The 22,999-nt window shown below is 35.2% G+C and overlaps 1 protein-coding gene across 13 annotated transcripts in view; it reads left to right on the forward strand.

Moving 5' to 3' along the window:
* The window catches only part of ANKS1B (ankyrin repeat and sterile alpha motif domain containing 1B), a 437,905-nt gene that overhangs the window by 108,096 nt on the left and 306,810 nt on the right, over positions 1–22,999 (forward strand). For all 13 annotated transcript variants that reach the window (XR_004409587.2, XM_033010256.2, XM_033010249.2 and 10 more), the window contains 2 exons: positions 393–533; positions 22,526–22,691. Coding sequence is in view for 12 of the 13 variants with exons in the window: in XM_033010256.2 (XP_032866147.1) it covers positions 393–533; positions 22,526–22,691 (307 nt within the window). In the remaining variant the exon portion in view is untranslated. The remainder of the gene's footprint in view (positions 1–392; positions 534–22,525; positions 22,692–22,999) is intronic.

Genomic DNA, 22,999 nt, shown 5'->3' on the forward strand with positions numbered 1-22,999 from the left:
TCCCCTTATTTTACATTAATTCCTTCTTGGGGAGAGTATTTTATTTTTAAATATTAGGTTTTATTGTCTGTGATATCTTAAACTTGATGTTAAAGCAAATTTTAAAGTAAAATGAAGTAGAAGCCAATTACTTGATAATAAAAAAATGCATATTTATAATGTATTTTATTATGTTCACTCATATTTAAAGTATAAGTGCAGATGGATCAATATGCACCTTCCTTAGTGTGATTTCCATACAGTAGATTAATGTTTGAGTAGTTACATTGTATTAAAATACTGCTTTATCTTTTGGAATTTATAAATGGGAATCCTTTAATTTCTTTTAGTTAAGTAAAATGTTTATTTACAATGTATTACTGTGTTTAATTGTACTGTTTCTTTATGCACAGAGGCCTTCTCCAACATGTTTATCACCAAGAGAGGAAGAAGAAGATGATGCAGGTGAAAATACTTGTGGTCCCTCAGGTTTATGGGAGGCATTGACACCTTGTAATGGATGCAGGAACCTCGGATTTCCCATGCTTGCACAGGTATATGTTTACGTTTTTTATCATAAACCTTATTAACTATAGAAGAGCTGCTTAATCTCTTCTCTACCTTTTCTTACAGTCATGTCTAGTCTTGTCTTATTCCCTTGAAATTTGTTACCTTCAGTTTTCATTTTAACATCAAAATCTGGTTTTAAAATTAAATGTTGAGGTTCGGTAATCCAGCAGTAATATTCATCCAAATGAGTTTAATATTGAGACTGTTTGATGTTCATTACCCCCATTTTAGACACAGTTGTTGTGTTGCATAGCTTTCTCTTCTGATTCTGTCTGTAAAGAAATATTGAAGTCACATAGGTTCCTTTGGGATAAGTACTCTACTTCTGACCAGCTTCTAATTAACATAATGCTATCTCAGCTACTTTCTTTATAGAATTAATTGAGGACATCATGCATAACTCAATGGATGTAAGAATCTAGGTGAAGACTTCTCTTTGAAGATTATGCAAGTTAAAAAAAAATCCCCAAACATTTTCAAATGCTCATGATAATACAGGGGAGAATAAATAAAAATGAGTTATGTACTTGGGTCTAAGTCCCAAAGAGTCTCAGAGCAGACCAGTCTGCAGTATCCTCCAAGGGATGCCAGCAGCTGTGTCCTGAACAAGTGATATTGTATTGCTACGAAACAGGATGATGCTTATTGCTGCTTCTGGGTCTCCCTTGTTCTCTCCCCCCACTATAGTTTAGCACTCTCATTTTTGTAACATTTTCCCTGCACTTTTCTTGTAACGTTGGATGGAGACCCGCCAAATTTCTGTTTAGAAATGTCTGCTTTTTGAGTTGCATCCTTACTTGGCACTGCATTTAAATAGCTTTGTCAGATTCCTGTGTACCAGATTGGAGTTACATATCCTGTCTCACCACACTTTATACACTGTTGCTTTCATACAGTGACTGTACATTTTATTCCCTTTAGTCTCATGGGACTTGCACCTGTTTGAAGTCAATGCTAAAGCTTCCACTGCAGTCAGTGGAAACAGGATATGGCAACTAATGTGCCTGAATAACAATGAGCACTGCCCTATCTTTTTATAAGGAGCTTTTATATTCCTTTCCCCTCTCAATAGCTGTTTTCTACCTCATACTATCTATCATTTCAGACATTTGGCAAGGTGCAAAGCTGTCGGAATTATCCTGATTTATAATAGGAGTGCTGTAGTTACTAATTCCTCATTTTTAAGAATTTGTTTCAATAAATATTTCTTAAATTGAACTTTTCTTATTTAAATACATATGGTTTAATTGCTGTTATATATGCCATTTTGGAGTGATCTCCTAATTTTAATAAACATTTTTGTTTTCCCTGTTTCTTTTAATGTAAGGTATATGTGAAGTGTGCTATAAAATTCTGCATTTGAAAACTATAATGAAGTTAGATTTGTTGGTTGGTATCTCTTTACTTTTTATAAAAAATCATTTCAAGAATGATACTGGTTTTAAGATAGTGACTCCTGAATTAGTTTTATTCATTGTACTTAAAATTTAACCTCAACCTTACCATGTCTCATCTTTCTTGTGCTGAGAACTGATAAGATTCTAAATTATGCGTACAAAAAAAGTATATTTGTTCTGTGTTCATTCATGAAATGACATGTCGCCTTTCTAGATTGTTTCTCTCCATAAAAACTGAAGACAGATAGTTCGGGGGTTTTGCTGATTTTCTTTTTATGGAAGCAAGGAAAGAAAATAAGTAGTGAAAAATCTCCAAATTACAAACCAGTGACTTCAGTTTATAAAGTGTTTCAATCACTGTATGCAATCTTTCAAGCTGTTTGCTAATCTGTTTGATCTTTCACATTTACTTCAGAATGCAGCAGCGAACATCTTGTTCTAAGGGATTGAGAACACAAATTATTTATTTCAATTTTTAGATTAAGACCAGTATCTTGATTTGATCTAACAAATTATGATAGATATAATCTGCAACAGCATGTTTTGGGTAAAAATACAAAAAAGTGTTTGATATTTATGTCAGTCCACTAACATAACAGAAAATGCAGCCTCATCAAGAAGAAACAATGAGATAAGGGTACTTGACATCATGTCTTAAAATCCATATTTTACTGAAGATCCCAAAATAGGGAAACTTATTAAGTACTCTTGAACACAAACAAGTTCATTTTCCAAGTTCTCTTGTAGTTAAAATAGATTTTACAGTTATATAAATATACTGTGTTTACACATCAGCAGAGAAAAAATATAAAGATTGATTCTTGGTTTATATACACAGAGGTACAATGATAAAATTAAATTGAATTTTAGCTGAGATTATGACAATGTCCATCTGTGACCTAATGAGCTAACAGTTTTCAATATGCCAAAAAAAAGGGCAGTTATCTCCTTGACATACTTGATTTCTTTATTGCAGTTATGGAATAAAACTTGGCTGGAGGTACTTTTGACATGCAGTATGTCATTTCTGTCAGTACTGTACTGGGAAATGTCATTTTAGAAAGGGCTGTTACAGAAAGTTCTGTGTAAATTCTTCTGCAGCTATCATTTAAAATCTAACATAGCAGTAATACAGGTATTCTCAGAATAAACAACTGTCTTTTACAGTCTCATAATTGGTGAAGTCCTGGAAGAGCTTGTTGGAAAATCATTGTGTCATGTAAAAATTTTAGGGTTTTAGAAAGTTCCCAATTCTAAATCAGAATGGATCTAACAACCAGCTTCATTCACCCCCAAAATAAAAAAAAAAAAAAAAAAAAAAAAAGCCACAGTGCAAGGATAACCAGCTGGATTTTGGGAGACTGAAATTTAAATGCCTCCTCTTCTTTTAGCAGAGTGAATTCAATTTGTAGGTAATGATTTATGGTTAATATGTGCCTATTGCTTTTTTTCTGAAATTGATCTTTCTTTTTGGGCAGAAATTCTATCCTTGGTAAAACCAGTGAACATTTTTGTGAAAGATGTTGACTTCCACAAATGAGTATTTTATGCCTGAAAAAAACCTTTCTCAAGACATACCAGATTCTATATTTTCTGGCTGTCAATACAAAAGAAAAACCTTATTTCCACCCATATAACTGAATAACTGTCTTCTACATGTTCCAGAATTTCTAATAATCTTAAATATCAGCACAGTAAAAACAGTTTTGAAAAGTTTCAAAGATGTAAAACCCCAGACGTGTTTCTACAGCACTCTCAAATTCTAGCATTGCAGACTTCATTGGAAACAGTTTACTCTGCGATGACATGCCTGGTAGTTAAACTAAGAGAAAGCTTTCATAAATGGTGTGATAGTACTAGACCCTCTTCCATGGATCTCCAGTTCTTGTAAAATCTTCCTACAGTAACAAGCAAGATTTTTAATGCTTTAATGGTTGCATTTTTGGCCATCATAAAAATATGATACCAATGAACATTTTTCCTTTCCAAGAGTTGTAATAAAAGAATATTATATTTTATATATAGTTTTCTCTCAGAGTAGCCACAAAAATAGGAGTTATGTGACAAAGTATCTCACTGTGCTGTAGGTAAGTACTGGAAAGAAAACTAAGATGATCCTTAAAAAATATTTTTGAGCAATGCCTGCTAATGATAAAAAAAGCTGAAAGTACTGTAGTATCATTGTTATTGACCATCTTAAATGAGGAAGCTTTAGGCAAGAGACTGATAATTCAGCTAAATATGGAATAGGAAAGTTTAGAGGTAGAAATAGCATAATCAGCTTAATATATACAGGGGTAGTTATAGTTATTAGGATGGCCAAAGAAACACATGCTGCCAGGACAGAGTTCTGCAGGTAATTGGTCTGACACTACAGCTTTGATTATGCTCTTCTTGAGGAATGATCACAGCAAAGCTAGTGACAGCAGTGAAGGTGTAGGAACGGGATTTTGCTCAGTGACTGACCTTGATGCCACACCTGCTGAGACTGCTAGCCCTAGAGTCGGGCTGTAAAACTGTACCACCACATTGTGTGCAGTTTGTAAACTGTAGTGATAGCTTCAATGTAACTGTAGATATGCAGCTACAGCCTCACTAGCAGTCAAACCTTCAGTTATTGAGTACATGTGTCACTGGTCCTGTTTTTACCCTGTATCGTTCCCGTGGTTGTACTGGGAGACTGACTCCTCTGAAATCCAACCTTCAACCGATTTTTCTTCCCAGTCTGAGTTTCAACAAGGTTCTCATCCAGATCTGCTCCTTACCAATGCATATATTCTCCAAGCCAGTCCATCTGTCATTGTTCTATTGTTTTGGTGCAGGCACTTTGCTATGCCACGTTGCCTTCAGTTAGTCAGTGAATGGAGATAAGTTTCTGTCCTCACAAAGGCAAGAACAGCAAATTTATGTTGAGTACGGATACACCCCGTTATATTTTTGGTAAAAGGAGTTTGAATTCTGGTCCCTGCTCTATGTTTGTATATGTTTGTGACAGTTTATGTGGAGTGCCATAAGCAGAAGACTAGAGTGTTATGGTCATGTTTGGGTGCTGCTTTTTCATCTGGTCAAATTTCAACTCATATCAAACTTTTTTCAGTGTAGTAAAAGGTTTGGAAATAACCTGCTATTGGAAAAGTCTATAATCTAGTAATTGATAGGGTCTGTGGATGTGGATCTCTAAAACAGAAAGAAACTGAAACTTGAACATGTTTCCTGAGTACTCTAATTGCCGTATTATTTTGCTCAAGACATGCACTTCTACCAACCTAGAGTAAAAATAAAAGCAAAACAACATTTGGAAACATGGCTGTTTCCACACTTCCCACTCCAAATTTATGAAGCTCTATAGTTTTCATTCCATTTTTTTTTTTTTTTTTTTCACGGATAGTGTTCTTTGAGTATTTCTCTGCGAAGGGGCAAACAGGGCCTGATGTACAGAGATTAATACAGGGCTGTCATCAATGCCAGAGAGATGGGTGGTGCAGAGTCCTGTGTGATCATAGCAATATTATCAGTATAAAGCAAGCAGTCAGCACACCTTAATCTTGACAGCCATGCCAGCATATTTTCCTAATTGTTATATAAAGTAATTGTGAGATAAAGTAGGTTTAGCTATGTCCCATTTAGGAATCTGGTGGATCAGCTTGACTGCACTGTCTCTTGAATCAAGAGTTGTATGTGTAACTTAAAAATCCTGACAGTTATCCTCTATGTTTGACATGACAGCAACCAGGAACACTACATTTGTGTATTACAAAATTAAAGTAGTATCTGTAAAGAGAACAGTGCAGTTGCTATGGGAAAACTGAACTTCAAATTAAAAGCCATAAGTATAAATCTTCATGTTGCCAATTGCCAGGAAGCATGGCTATTTACAAAAATATAGACAGATATGGAAAGTTTACTTAAATATTTAAAGCACTAAATTTTTAGCTTAATGACAGATTTTCGTCATTTTAGAATCAATGCATTTCTGGGAGACCTTCACATTTAAGACTGATCTATATTCTGCTTATACAACTCCAGGATTCTAGATGTAGAAACTCTAGCAACTTTGTCACAGGTTCTCCTGTGGAAGAGAAATTTCCCCCAAAAATGTCTTTTATTTAGAGGGAGGGAAGAGCAACTGGACTTCTGACTACATTTTTAGGAGATAAACTGTGTATAATACTGTTTATTTGTAAGTATAGGCTGTGATAGAGATATTTAGAGTGTGGAGTTTGATACATCAGTTAATAGGGTTATGTATTTCATGTCCAACTTGCAGAAGATCATTTCTGTCTGTACTTCCATTTATATAAATTTAAAAAGTAACTTCTAATGGGAAGGAATTTCATACTTGTCTGTATTGTAGAAGCAGGTTAAGGTTACTCTATAGAAAGCCTGACATTGCAAATTATTATGCTGCAATTATGTTTACAATTGCAAAGACAGTTCTGGATATATGAGAGACGAATGAGGAAATGAAGTAAGGAGCTAACTCAGTTTTCACATAGATATCAAGTCTATTCCTAAAAAATCTCTGTACTGATATTCTCTGGAGAGAGACATCATGACTCTATGTTGTCTCTTTCTGGAGAGTTCTAATACTGGGAAATGTATTTTGGCATTATTTATTTTAATTTAAATGTGTTCTTCCAGTCTGAACTCCTATTTCCAGTTGCCTCTAAAAATTTTCCTAGATTTTAAGCTCTGTGTGAGTGCTACAGTAATTTTTTGAACTGCTGAGGTGCAGGGGAGGGAGTATAAAAGAGAGTATTTCTTCTTTGCTCTTAAATAAAAACAGAGGAAAAAAAAAAAAAGAGCTTATTTCTAACTAAATGCTATTGGCTAAAATATTTTAATGACTTGGACCAAAGAAATGGTGTCATCCTTCATTTCACTAACAACTTTACCTCTGAGGGCATTCAGTGCAAGTACATTTCAAATTACACTGGTGAAGAAACAGATTTGGCTAATATTTCTTGGTGTTGAAGTTCACCAAAATTAAAAATAGAAAGTCTTGTGGCATTATCTAATTTATATGCTGTAGGGGAGGAAGCCTGTTATCTTGTTCAGTGATGTACTAATTTGATAGGTGATGATATAGACATGGTAGAGACAGAATTATTTTCCAGGGAGGACCACTGTTAGCCAGGAAAACTTTGGCATACAGTATACCTGAAACATGAATAGCCAGAATAAGATTGTTATATTATCTAAAATATTTTCCTATAGTTTCTAACCTTCAGTGAAAAAAGTGGTATTTTTTTTTCTTAATTTAGTGGATTAAATGATGAGTTTACTTAAATGACATTGACATGGAGAGCTATATTACCCATAAAAAAATATTTCTGTTAAATTCTCTAATATGTGGTGTTGTCTCTTCTGCAGTAAGTTGAAGTTTCATTGGTGATTTCAGGAACATGCCACCCACACACTGAAGCAGCTACTGAAAAGTGTAATATGTATTCTGCCTAGAAAGAATCAGCAGGTGATGATTATACCCTGCTGAACAGTGATGGGAAATAAGTTATATTAAAAAAAATGTGGCTTATTTTAGTGCTATGCTACATTTTCTGATTGTGTTTTAAGGAGTGAAGCTGCACATTTTGTTCTTGCATATAGTATGTAGCTTCTTAATTTCTAATGTAAATTTCCAGTTGCCCATGACTTAAGATGTCTTGTAACAAATGCATTTTTACTATACTAGTTGTACAATCCAGACATCACTACACAGATATTTAACGTAACCAGAGATGTTGTAATTTATTTATCTTTGGGTATATTCAGAATTGACTGGACAAGGACCAGTGCAACCTAATCATTTAGATAGCTCTGCTTTGACTGAAAGTTTGGATGAGATGGCTTCCAGAGATCTTTCATATAATTGTAAGCATATACATTCTATAGTTCTCCATAAAATTCTAGATAAGTGACCTCAGATGACCTAATTTCCTTTAAAATTTAAGACTGACTCCATTTTTTCCATTTTGTGAATAACTGTTTCGGAAAGTATGGCTATCCCTGTCCGGCACTGTGTAAGTCTGGGCATCACTAGTCTGTGTTGTCTCTTAGTGTGACCATAAAATGGGGAAATTAAATGGATGAGAGAGAAAGAAGAGAGGTATCAAACAATACTGGAATTGTTGGTATATGTTAGAAACAGAAGTATTGATGACCATACTGGTTTTCAAGATGGACTTTAATTACTATTAAAGATATTCAAATTCATGTAGAAATGAATGTTGGATTGAACACTGTCACATTCCTGACTGAAATATGGCACAGTGATCAACTAGGAAGATCTTAAATAGTGTAAGTACTATAGAATCATAGAATGGTTTGTAAGTACCATAGAAGCTTTTCTTTTTGCCCTTGATGCCCCTGGCCACATTTAATTCTTTGGCCTTCCTGACCTGATCCCTGGCTGTTTGGACAGTTTCTCTGTATCACACTCAGGCTATTGTTCCTTACTTCCACCCTCTGTAGGCTTCATTTTTTTTTTTTGTTTGAGCTTGTCCACAAGCCACTTGTTCATCCATGCAGGCCTCCTGGAATTCTTGCCTGACTTCCTCTTTATCAGGGTGCATTGCTCCTGAGCTTGGAGATGATCCTTGAATATTAACCAGCTTTCTTGGATCCTTCCTCCCTTCAGGGCTTTTTCCCATGCTACTCTGCCAAGCAGATCCCCAAAGAAGCCAAAGTCTGCTCTCCTGGCACCCAAGGTAGTGAGCTTTCTGTGCACCCTCCTCACTGCCCTAAGGATCTTGAACTCCACCTTTTCATGGTCACTGCAGCCAAGGCTGCCCTTGAGCTTCACACTCCCCACCAGCCCCTCCTTGTTGGTGAGAACAAGGTCTGCCATAGCACCTCTTCTCATGTGGAGAAGAAAGTTACCACCAATCCATTCTAGGAACTTCCTGGATTGCTTATGCTCTGATGTGTTGTCCCTCCGACAGATACTGGTCTGTTGGACATGTGAACATGAGGCTGCTCCTATCTGTCTGTAGAGGACCTCAGCTGCTCAATCATCCTGGTCGGGTGACCTGTAGCAGACCCTCACTATAATGTCTCTTGTCCCTGTCTTCCCTTTAATCCTGACCCATAAACTGTTGGCTCCTCATCCATCCCCAGGTGGAGCTCCATGCACTCCTGCAGGTCATTGGCGTAGAGGGTGGCTCTCCCCTCCGTGTCCTTCCTAAAGAGCATGTATCCTTCCATGCCAACACTCCACTCATGGGAGCCATCCCGCCACATCTCTGTGATGCCAATAAGATCACAGCCCTTCAGGTCTCTAACTCTTCTTGTTTATTCCCCATGCTACATGCATTTGCATAGAGACATTTAAGTTGGGCCCCTGATGACGCTGACTTATGCCCGGGATTCCTTTGTGCTGCCCTTCAGGTGGTCTCCTGCTGACCTGTGATTCCTCTCCAGGCTCTGGGCATCTATGGCTGGCACTGGTATCAAGCTGGTAGGAGTGAGATGGATTGAGGTTCCCTCCCCCAGCAACTTTACTTACTGTTACATTTTATTTTGCAGTTTGCAATTTGGTGGTAACCAGAAGACACCCTCTGAGGAAATGTTTTTGCTTTCAGTACTGCCTGACAAATTAGGGGAGAATAGGAAAAAAAAAAAATCAATTTGAATTGCACAGCAAACGGATAGTAATTATGCATAGCAAATAGTTTTGTACGTGGAAGAATTTCAGCTTTGTATTAAAAACTTCATCTTTGAACTTCAGCTTCTTCATAACAGAAATATTAAAGCGGTATGCTGAAACTTGAAAACCTACGTAGAAGTTCCTGGTTAGTCTGACCAAATTGGGTTTACTGTTCTGTATTACATTTTCTGGGGAAAAAAGCCATCAGTTCTTTGTATTTGCTGTTTCTGTGATAGTAACAGTTGGAAAAGTGTTTACAGACAAAAAGGCTGGTATTTGAGTTATCTGGAGTTAAGAGATCAGTTGGGTGGTGATATCTGGGCATTGTGATTACTACATGGAATTACTTCATGGATTAACCATTAAGTCATGTTGTGGTAAAGCTACAGTTCAATAAAGGGCTGTTTAAAGTCACTTGACATTTTTGGACTTTCTTTGAGCCTAGCAACTTTTTTTCTGGTTTGGGTTTGGTTTGTTGTTTGTTATTTTTTTTGTTGTTGTTGTTGGTTTTTTTTCGTTTTGTTTTGTTTTGTTTTGTTTTTTTTATGGTGGTACAAATATTTGAAAACCACTGACAAGCTAGTACTGAAAACTGTGAGGGAATTTTTTTTTTTTTGCTTCAGTTCTTAGTAGTTTAGTAGTAGGGAAGTTTATGGTTTCATAGCTTAAGTCCCTGGAGAAGTCTGTAAAATTGACAGAGCCCAATTTCTTTCTGAAGAAAAGCCCTGACTGACAATGGCATTTAAAAAGAACAACTCTGTAGGCTGTAACTGTGAATCCTCTCTTGCTGTACAAAAGAAAATACATGCCTTAGATTTAATATCATGTCTGGCTGTTGTATTTCGCTGAAAACTTTTATTACCAGTATCTATTATACTGAGTCTGAAAATGAGATAAACCTCAGTTCAACAAATGACTTAAGCCTACTTAAGCATAAGCATTGATGTGTTTAATCCCGCTTGGGCTTCCATACATACAGAACTTTGTCAGGAGACACTTACGTGATCACAAAAATCCAAACCCAGTCTAAGGCTCAGAGTTTCTGATAAAATCTGAAACTGATTCTTATTACTTTTCCCCTATTAATAATTCATAATTAAGATGAATTTATTAATTAGAAGTCAAATAAAATGAGACTGAAGTTAAGGAGAGTCCGTATTTGAGATATCAAAGGGAAATACGTAAGACTACTTTGTTGCATGTTTTCATGATAAGGTATTTTGGATTTGTTTATTGATAGAAAATATGACCCGCCAATTCTAGTCAAATATGTCTTTTCACTTTAATGTGTCTCAGAAAGACAGTTTAGCTAGGAAATAAGGAACATCATGTTTAATGTTTTTCTACCTAGAATGGTGTTAATCATTTGTATTGCTGTAGAATGCAAATTCCATATTCACTTTCCAGAAGCAATAAACAGTCCTGATCCATAAAATCTTACTATAATAAATAGAAACATCAGTAATACTACAAATTATGTAGGGAGTAGTCATGTTACTTTGGAAAAAGAGGGAGACAGGTTTTTTAAAAACAAGTTATAAATGTCTCTCTGTATAACCAGAACAGTCCACCAGGCATTTTGCAGTTTTTCAACATAAAGGATGTAAGTGTGAAGCCATTGAGGTAAATTAATGAATTGATAGTATCAAGTTGCCGATACATTTTTTAGAGATGCTGTAATTTTATAGCATCTTAATTTCTGATTCATAACTCTTTCTACTGTGAAAAAGAAGAGAGAAAATAAAATCTTTAGGCCATCTTAAGTCCCATTTAATTCTACCTAATTTTGAATCTAGCGAAATCAAGTCCATAACTCTCAGACAGTGTTTTAGCCTACCTAATTGTCTAAGTACTTACAACCCACTAACTTCCTCCCTTATCAGCCTTTATGTTTAGTAGGTACTTAAGTTCTATATACTCATAAAGCTTTTTGAGTAAAGTGTTGTAATCTGTTTGGATGTGGACAGACTGGTTTTATAGAGTTATTGTTTTTGCATTGTGATGAATAAATATTGACAGCAAAAAGTTCATCCAGAAACCCATCTGCGTGCTTGTACTACCTGTATCAATGGGAAGGCACGGACATCTCTGAAGATACTGAATGGTTGCTTTTTTTTACGTTGAACAGGAAGCCACTGGAAGCCAGCCAGCATGAGACATGAAGTAGAGGGATGTGTTTGACTACATGCCTAGCGTTTGAACTGAATTTGTGTGCAGGTTAAACATCAGGGCACTTACAGAGGGTACACACCTGACAAAGCAGAAAGGTTCCTTCACTCCTTTCTGTCCACTTCCAAAGTGGACAGTTTGAGTGTATCTTTTTTGTTTCTTTTGAATGTAATAATATTCTGTTGTAAACTGCAGGAACAGTTTTTGAGCTGACTCTTAAGAATAGCTGTCTTAATTATTTCTCATCAGGACTGTATGACCAAAGATGACCTGCAGACACTCCACAGTTTGGATTGTAAGTGGCTAGAATCTCATTTTCAACCCAGAAAGAAAGATCCACTGCCAGGTGTTTCATGTTGTCTGGCTTTCGGTGGTTCCACATGACATGCAGGCTTTCTGAGTAGCAGATTTCTTTTTCTGACCAAGTCTGTTTCCTCACTGTGAAATTATGAAAGGATCTTGAGTTTGTAAATCACTGTATTTTGTGTATGTTGTATCATATTGAGTGTATGTTGACTTCAAGCATTTACATTGCTATTTTGAAACTGAGTTACTCATTTGTTGAAATATAAGAAATTAGTTCAATCAAAACCTAGAGCAATAGAATAAATAGGCAATGAGTTTTGTGTACTTTTTACCATCATCTTTATGTGAACCACTGACATAGTAGTGTTCGCATATGAAGGAAGGTCACACAATATTAATGGAATGTATCTGTAGTAAAAGTATTACATACAGCTAGCGTGAATGCAATTCTGGGGCAAGATTCCTTACATCTGGCCAAATAGACATATGATTCTGTGATAGCTGTTCTGAAACTGCAATCTTGCGTTGAACCTATAGAAAGTTTTCTAAGTTCAATTTTAATTGAAAATGTGATATTGGTTCCCTTACTATCATTATTCACTTCATTTTATTTAATCTCCACATTCTCAGTTTCCATTATGCAATAACTGTGGCTGAGTCTTTGCAATAAGTAATTAGATTATCATACTATAGAAATTATAGTAACAATTAAAGCAGCAGAGCTTTGACATAAAACAGTAGGATTCCTTATTTAAAGAGCCATAAGGAAGTAGCATGTTTATTAGCTGAATTTTTCTTCTTCAGTGATAAGTAGTGAATTAGGCAACTATGCTGATGTATTGTCCTTCTATTTCAGTTTTAGCTAGTTGAGTTCAACATGGCCAAGTCAGTCCTCATAAAATTGCTGAGTATGTAGGCAGTATGATATGTAAGCACTGGATGATGAAACTTTTTGTATCCATAAAGCTAAATAACCATGTTATGATTGTTAGTGGGTTTTGGCACATTTTTGGTGAGGAGATGGCAGAGTTCATAGACTCCCATTCTGAACTATGGTTCTGAACCATGGTTTGAAATAGGAAATTACTAGGTTCTTTAGGAATATAGGAGATACAGACAACATTGTATTAACATCTACTACTGTTGTACATATTTCTCCCATTGTTATGGAATAATTTATTTTACAGTTTTTAAGTACTGATTCTAACTGACATTATGAATCTACTTTCCCTCTGATTGTCTCTTAGGTTCAGTTTTCACACTGCTGAAATACCATGCTTACTGTAGACAAAGGTTATTTAGTCTTATTTAATTAGAAATTACTAACTTTTACAAACTTTGCATGCATCCTGGGACCTTTGAAGAACAATTTCAAAATGTTCTTCTGTTGATTTGGTGTCTCATTTTCTCTTCATTTGTGTAGCAGATAAAGGTATGATTCACAACAAAGTTTTTAATTTTTTTATAATATGACTCTCAATAACTTTAATATTTGGAAAAACATTTTCTTGTTCTTTCTATTTTACTGTGGGAACATGTGTAGGAGGGGGTTTCTTTTAAGAGTGTCTTGGCTTACACTACTTCAATAATAACTTTTGTACCAAACATAATTAAATTTTTATTTCTTTAGTAACAAACTGTAAAACTTTTAAACATGGGAGATTCCCTTTTCTGAAATAGGAAATGTTTATTTGTAGCTTCTATTAAATCCATTGTGTATGGCATCAAGTAATTGGTTTCTATTGTGCAAATTAGTGAAAGCATTTACATGACTTCAGAACAAGATGCAGGGACAGATAGAGAATATTTTCTAAAAATGGACAGTTTATTCCTAACAGAGAATGGATTAACAGACTTTGGTGGTAAAGATTCCTTTTCAAAGAAAATGTCCTTCATAATGTCTCACTTCAGTGATGTTATCTGCCCTCCAATCAAGTCAGTTTGCCGTTCTAGGATTCTTTTCTGATTTATGTTGATAGTGAAAATTATTATTCACACAGATGACGTGTTTTGCTTCCAGACCTACTTAGGTGTATTCAGTTCCTCTCTCCCCTCCACAGCAGCCCATGTATTTTTCATTTACTGGCACAGTACTTGATAGGAATGAATCTATAAAATGTGAGCAAATTTCAGCCTGTCTGCTTAACATAGAGTAGTGCATTGATTTTTTTTCTGCATTTGCTGTCTAGTAAATACTGACTCTACTAAATGGTTTCTCAATATCTAACATTTTCTATGGTTTTGGCCCTTATAATATGTGGGATTATTTTTACTTCAAACAGCTGCTTCTATTGGAAACACGATTGGTAGGTTTTAGTAGAGTAGGAGACAAAACTTCTTTAAGAGCTGGACCAAGCTTATGGATCTTTCAGCTAGGGAGAAGTAGCATGAATGGTTCCCTGCCTTGTGGTCCAAAGGCAGAACTGTAAATTCTCATTCACTCTTTCTCTGCATATTTCACACAGGCACATTCAAAAACATTAACCCAAAGTGGAAAACATTTATTTTATTGACTTAGGGGAAAGTAATTTAATGGTGGCTTTAAAAAAATTTTTGTGATGCTCAAAATGAATTTGTCAGTTGTTAGTCACATACTACTGGGATCCCTGTATGTCAGGAGATCTACTACTCCTTCTGTAAAACTGTGGTCATCCTTTTCTTATAGATAAGAAAACCCTCTTTCTTAGTGAAGAGATCTGATTATGTAACAAACGGATATTGTGTAAAATGTCCATTCATAACCACCTTCAAATCTTTGGCTGTTTCCAAATGAAGTCCAGAGCCTGACAAAGTACACATGTCTAGAGACATCAGTCTCTAGGATACTGGAAAGCAGTTTATTTCTTCTGACCACAGAAGAGCCTTTCTCCTGTTGTTCTGTGTGTTTTGGACTTTGAAGCTGACACTTTTGAAAATGTGACACTCTTATGAGCCTCTTTGGTCACCTTCTGAGACATATTCTGGCCCAAATATCTCACTTTCAAATGAGTTATTTTATCTCTTACTGGAAAAGTGTTGTATGGAAATAAATGTTTATATGGGCCCTCCTTCATATATGAAGTTCTGGCTATGAAATGATATCTGAATACATTGACAGAGATTAATTAGTGGCTTTATTATCATACTTAGTAATGCATAATATTCTATTCTTAATTTTTTCATCTTGATCTTTTTAATTTACTAAAATTTGCCCCATGTATTGAGCTAACTCCTTTTTATATGTTTAAAACCTAGGCATTAGAGTGTAAGCAACTTGCAGGGAAATATTGTTTCCGTGGAGCTGAGGTTTCAGCTCATTTTATCTTTTTAATATAATAGCCTTTATTTTAAATAGGCATTTTCCTATAGCTTGATAATCAAACATGGTTTTTTTGTTTAACGTTGATCATGAAAACAGTGGGAAAAATGGGACGATATTTAACCTGGAAATTACTTTCTAGTTTGTAATTACATTTTGCTCAGCTAAACTAAGAATCATTTATTAAACCAGTTATTGTATTATGATACATTGCCACACACAAACATTAGCATTTGCATAAACCACATTATGTAGACTTACAGTATATTCTTTGTCACAGTGAGTTATTTATTAGAGGAACCATCTGCTCTTTTTCATGGCCTGAATGTTGTATGCATGGGAAAGCATGTAACATGACTACAACAATCTAACTTTATTTGAAAATCTGAGTATCTACCAGATAGAATTATGAAAACTCTGCATAAAATACAGTGATATGTTTCTGCTGATGAGGTTAACACTGCATTCATTATGCTCACATTTTACTCACATTTTCAGACATTTATAGTTTAGGCTACGTTAGTGAGTTTTGTATTATAAAGCTCTGTAGGAACCTTTAAGTTTCAGGGATGGAGATCCGTAGAGTTTTCATATGAGATTTTAGATTCTAAACAAGATATGTGAAAATATGTATTTGTAAAGGAGAGGATAAACCTACATTCAGGGTGCTATGTAAATAATGATAATTTTTCCTCAAACACAAAGTCTGAAAAAGCAGATCTATCTTTTTGGAGTGGTTTCTGAAAAATTACATACCATCTTTACATTTCTAACAACATAAACATATTTTGGACAAATCTAGCATGTTTTTTAAAATGAACATTTTTCTCAGCTCTGTGGAAGGCTTACTGAAATTTACTCATAGAGGCTGTTTTAGGTACCGGAGGGAAATAATTATTTCAGATAGCTCTGTGCTTGTATTATTCCTACAACAGCAAACCCACTGTTTCAGATGCTTGGTGAGAGAGTAAAGGAACACACTTTAAAAATCTATATTATAAATACTTTGTAGTAGATCCTCCAGTGTCATTACCTTTAAATGAGATTATTGGGGATTTTCCAGATTCTGTAATATATCATGAACCTTATTATCTGTTCTATGACAAATTACATATTCAAGTGTTTCTAGCTGTCATAACAATGAACATTTATCATAGTTTGACTCATGAAAAATGATTCTAATTACATGATACTATAAAAATTATGTTGGTTAAATTATTAGTAATAGATAAAAGTGTTTTCACTAGCCATAAAATTACAGGAATATTCCTGATTTCTTTCAATGGAGAGGCAGTCAAAATAAATATTTCACCATCCAATTGTGGTTTTGGGTTATGATGACATAGGAAATACTTTCAATTGTTTTTGCTCTGTACATTGTTGTGACAGGCATTGTGACAATGCCCTTCGGGTTTGGGCATTCTCCCCACCACTTTCCTGCACGACAAAAAGCTATCCTAATTATCTTTAGTCACTGGTTAGGACTTCTTTCTTGCCTGAATTCTTGATTCCTCTCAGCAACCTTTGGTTACTTATCATGAACGTTTCAGTGTGAAGTGTTCCAATCCAACAATGTTATATATCAGTCTGTTTACAAACATAAAGTAGTACGTTTGATGCAAACACATTCAGACTAGATATAAGGAAGAAATTTTTTATGATGAGAGTGATGAAACACTGGAACAGGCTGCCCAGAGAGGTGGTAGATGCCCCATCCTGGAAACATTCAAGGTTGGGTTGGACAGGGTTTTGAGCAACCTGATCTGGTTGAAGATGTCCCTGCTTGTTGCAGGCGGGTTGGACTAGATGACCTTTAAAGGTGCCTTCCAACCCAAACTATTCTATGCTGCTGTGATATAAAGGGGATAAATGCAATAGTCATTGCTCACTCTCATGGTAATCATCAGCTTTGGGTTGACCAAGAGTTTAGGACCAGTAACCCTCCAGAGTTTTATTAATAGAAGTATCATAGTACTCTCTGAAAGAACACCTAGGCAGAATTCATCCCACTGTGATGGAAGAGGAGCCACTTGGATTCTTCATGCTGGTCCTCTGGCATGCAACAAGCCAGGGGAGAAAATATCATACCCTGATAGATCTCAAGGAGTATGTCAGAATTTAATAGCAGTTCTTCATTATCTATATAAATGAAAATGAAATTTTCTAAATATGCCATATATATTGCATTCTTCCTTTCTACATTTATGAGAATATTTCTCTTTTAATGTTTATTGTTCAGAAAAAAGGAAGCCCTGGGTATCTTCCTCGTACTTCTCCTTATATGTTTGCAGATAATCAATAATTATAGCCAGAAAGCTTTCTTTAAAAGTCTGACTTACCTGAAAATATCATTTAAGACCACTGAAACTGCCCCCTAAACATTCTATTTCTAAACCAGCGTCCTTAACTTATGTTTTCAAGTATAAATATCCATAGGGGTATTCTTGCTCCCCATACTTTCTAAAAAAGTGCCTAAGGGCTAAAATAACTATTTCTTCTAACCTTTGTGATTCTAATTCAGTGTCTTACATAAACTGTGAGGATGGTTAGTGTTTAATAACAAGGAAGTCATACATCAGGAGAGAGACTCAAGCAAATTCAGATGTAGTAAGTTTTCAAATAACAGGATATGGTGTGGCCTTCAACTGTGAGTAGCCTAGACTCCAGGAGGTGAAGACAACTGTTAATAAATTTAGAATTCATAAATTGTAAATAGGTTAATAATTGCCTGGTGAGACACAGCATACCTACATGAATTTGGACTGTGAGGAATGAGATGTAACAGTACATCTTTAAAGAACAATTTTTCTGCTGTTGCTCATCTGGCAGTCATGTCTGACTGATGTGTTGCCCCATGTTCCAGGGAAGTAATAAAACTTCAGCTGACCCTATTTCAATAGAAAATGAGATGGATGGTATGAAAAATTTTCAGTTAAATACAAATTCTATCTTCTTGTCAGAATGTCAGTTCAGATTAGATGCCTACTGAGCCCCTATTATTTTATTCTTAGATCATACAAATAGAAATTTGTACATACTGTTTATATCTCAGTCCTTGAGCATACATCATTCAGACTGATTCTTACAAGCGTATGTCATTCAGATTTATTCCCACTGATCAACAATCACATTCCCCTTCCCTCCCCGCTTTTTAAATTTTCTAGTCCTATTTAGGTTTCAGATAACAAATGACAGGTATTATACCATCAAGCACATGCTCAGAAGAGATCCAGCTGTCTGGAGGCCTCTGAGTAAGGGCCATGGTGTGTCCCTGGTATGTGCTCTGCAACTTCAGTCTCACATTGTTGTTTCTTTCTACAAGACAGAAATATAATTTATATTTTATTGGTATGGGCAACTGTTCTCCAGTGCTTTCCTGGTGACTCACCCACTCTCAGTCATCTCTTTTTCTGTCACTTCTATTGTGTATGTATTTTTATCCTTTCCACAAAAATACTTATTTTAATGTACTGGCAACCCAGCATATTACTTGTAGGAAGTTGTTATTTCAAATAAGAACTAATTCTGACTTGAAAGTGGTGGTGGGTTACCTGTGTCATCTTCAACTTTTTGGAATAGTTTATAGAAATTTGAGATTGAATAATCTCTAATTGAAAAAAATTAAACTTGAATTATTTTGATTTCAGGACTAAATATTATTCAACTATAATGGAAGAGTATTTTTTTAGAAGGTTTTATTATGCAGATTAAAATATCTAGGACGTGTAGGATTACTATAGAGTTACTGCTCATTGAAGTTGGTGACATGAGACAACAGAACTGATGTTATTGAGAACAATGCTGAGGAGCTTTTAATCTTAGAAAAAAACAGAATCACATTGCTTGATGCTGGATACTTGAAGACAATTTTATATCATCTGCTAACATCTAACTTGAATTAATTTAGAGCTTAAAAATTTATACGCTCAGTACCTGCAAAATGGAGAACACATTGCAACAACAAGGACACTTTACATTGCTTTTCTGCAGCAATGAGAAGTTTGTCTCTTTTTGCTACATATGCACTTTTTAATAAAGGCTTATTGTTTTCGCTTAATCAGTAGATAGAATTCCAGACTTTTTAAAGTATTAACAATTCTTTTTTGACTCTAACTTATATAAGTTCTGCTTGGCATACTGTTATCATATCTGCTTTATTAGGGAGAGATTCAGGAAGAATTTACTTCTCAGTAATTTACATTCCAACCATTTTCTCAGTAACCCCATCATTTTTATTTATTCTTCACCGATATTTATATTCTTGCAGTGTTATTTACAGAATGTTGAATAACATTCAGAAAATCAAATTGAATGTTAAAAGCAATTAAGAAAGGAATAGCATACAAAAGAGGGAACATCATTATGTCAGTAAGAATACTTTGTAAGCCCTCATCTTGAACGCCATGTGAAAATCTGATCCGTGTCACATCACTGAAGACTGAGGGGGTGAGGGGTGACAGGGATGGTCAAAACCTTAGAACAGCTGGGTGAGTAGATTAGAATTTCTTGTTCCCTAAAGGAGAGGACAGGGGAATTCTGATAGAGGTCTGTGAAATCACAAAGAGAAGATAAGTAAAGAGCAACCATTCATTGCCTTCTGAAGTAGAATAATTATGGATGTTGAACTTGGTGAGATAGCTAAAAACAAAATGGGTGCATGCAAATTGTAAAAAGTGACATGTGCTCTAAAAGCAACTTGAGAAGGTAATTTTACAAAGTTTGATTGGTGGAAATGCAAAGCAAAGTCAGCACCTTTTGATTAAGAAGTGTGGGACCCTCAAAGAGCTGTAGGAGGAGAAGTACTACTCCATGTATGTCCCTATCTTGTGCTGGTCTCACTGTTTTCCAGGCCAGCACTGTTGGTTGTCTTTGTACACAGAATATTGGGTGACGTAGTTATAAAGTATGATCCAGTGTCTATTCTTTGTTTCATGTATCAATTTTTAATGTTTTTTTGTTTGTTTGCTTGGGGTTTTTTTAAATGTAGCTGAATTCAGGAGCTGAGCAAGGTTTCACTTCACTGTTTGGTGACATTTTTAAGGCTGCAGTATTTCTTTGTGGGCTTCTCTAGGCAGATTCACTATTACTAGAGTTTTGGCATTCTGCCTTACTCTTATAGAAGTTTGCATGTGCAAGGATTAAATTGAAGTCTGCTGTTTTAGTCATTGCTTTGATAAACAATTTTTTTGCCTCTGTCTTTTTACAGCAGACTTAAATGGACAAGGTAGAAATTCCTTTTTTTCAAGATAGGAAGGATCCTCTTGTCCTGCAGTTGCACTTCAGCTGCTTCAATGCCTCCACACTACACAGTGCAGTCTAGAGAGAAATATTTTCTATATTTCATGTGATAAAAAAGCAGGAATATAATAGTTAATAGTGCTGTTCTTTATAAATTACAAGGCTTTAAAAGTCTTCTCTATTTTAAACCTAAGGTTTCAACGCATGCACATTTTTTCCGGTAATACAACTCTGTATTTGTAAACTTACCGATATCCATGTTTCATTTTTTGCAATTGTTATTTGTAGGATTTTAAAAAAATAGGTTTGGTTTGTTTGCTTGTTTGTTTTTCTTTTACAGGATGTTGTCTGTAGGAATAATTTTCTATTAACTTCATTTAAGGAATGAGAAGTTGTATTTGGAGCTGCAATAAGCCCACTTACAAACTTTTTCAATTCCTTGTTATATCTTTAGAGTCTGCTAGCTGAAACTAGTTACTATTAGTATCTATCAGTAAGACTGCTAATGCAGAGATCTCATACTCTGACTAGACATAAACAGGAATGGGTAAAAGAAGTAGAGACACGATCACATTCCTCCTTTAGGTATGTTTTTTGAACACTGACCAGTATTTTGAACAGTATTCTGTTTCTTTTATTTTGTATGGGTTTTTTTCCCTGTTACCTGTATCCAGTATTCAAGTTCTTTATTCAGTGGTGGCTTAACCTAGGATTTAAAATTTGGTTCTACTGAAGTCATCAAGTAGAATTTTGAAGTGGAGCTCCTGTTGTTACCATCTCAACCCTATCCTTTGAGAGGCCTTGAATTATTACCAGATTATGAACTTTCATAAAAATCAGGTCACAACACAATGAGCAGGAAAAACTGCAAAAAGTTCAGTAACGTAATGATCCATTAACAGTATAAATCATTTACCTAAAAAAGTGACTGTTATCTACAGCCATAGTTTACCTTAGGTAATATGAGTTCTTGTTGAAAAATTGTTATTCCACATCCTGTTCTAGTCATCACATTCTTCAATCATTTTCTGAGCACTGCTACGATAATATCTAACTGTCAAGGTGCTTTCTGGCCCTTTGCATTTTATTATATCATATTTGATTTATGTGTGGTGCTTGACTTTCCCAGGCATCCATATGTCCAATGTAAGTAAGATGTGGAAATATGTCTTTGCCCATGCAACTGCTTTCTGCTGGGATTAAAAAAAATAAATCACAAATCTAGAAACTGGTGAACCTGTACGGTATTTTCTTATTCATGTTCTGAAGCAGAGACAATCCGCTTGATTGGACAGTTTAGTGTACCAGAAAAACTTCTAATTCCTTTTTTCCCTCCCTCAACATTTGCTAATGATGGGAATTCACTATATGTATCACTGTTAAGGGACCTTGAACCGTTATTGCTGATCACTCAAAAATAGAGCAGTAATTCATCGTCATTCAAAACCTGGGATTCTGCCATCAAAATGTAGATCGCATATCTTTAGCTTTCTTATTTATAATATAAACATATTGTAAAGCCATCCCCAGAGAGAAAGTAATTGCAGTGGTTAATGCAACTGTCAGTTTCCTGAGCTATAATTAAAAAAAATTGAATAAGAGACATCCCCTGAATTAGAACCTAACAAAGCAAGTATGGCAATACCAGTTATGTCAGAGCTTTTGCTAAATACCAAGTTTAATGAATAAAGACATTTCTGTAACTAAATTTGAACTATATTACACAAAAATTTAAAGAAACAAGGAATGTTATCTTCTAGCATGCAAGTAATTATTCCAGTCTGTTAACATTTGGATTTCAGCTGAGTATAGTATTTAATGTGCTAAATTTTAAACCCTGCTATCCAGAGTTATTGAACCTGGTTCTTTTCTTGTGTCATGTGAGAAATATCTCTCTTACCTACTTAAATTTTTGCATTTCAGGAATCTTATTCAAAGAAGAGAGGTTATGCATTGGAAGCAATACCCTCTGTACCTCTGGATGCAGTTCCTTCAGAAAATGACAGCAGTCTTTGTGATTCGATAGACATAGCAGTGACCAAAAAACCTTGTTCCCTAGAGATAGCAAGAGTTCCTTCCTCAAGACCAGGTAAATCACCAAATAATGCTTTACATAGTCTTTGGTGTGTCATGTTATAGAAGGTATAGGTTTATATTTTTAAGAATATGGTACTCTTGTTTACTTGTCACAGCATGATTATAGTCTTCTGTTAGCTACCATAAGAGCTTAATATCAGAATAAAGATTAATAGAAAAATTCTGTAGAAGGGAGAACAAAGCAGAGATTTAAATAATTTCCTAGATAAATACAAGGCTGTAAAAAGCCAAGTTAGAAATATAAATTCTTAAAACGCAGCCTTTTGCAGTAGTCTGTTTACCAACCTGTTTCTGTTTTTT

The sequence above is a fragment of the Tyto alba genome, unplaced genomic scaffold (assembly GCF_018691265.1).
Source record: "Tyto alba isolate M040663 unplaced genomic scaffold, T.alba_DEE_v4.0 Super-Scaffold_2, whole genome shotgun sequence".
Taxonomy (NCBI): Eukaryota; Metazoa; Chordata; class Aves; order Strigiformes; family Tytonidae; genus Tyto; species Tyto alba.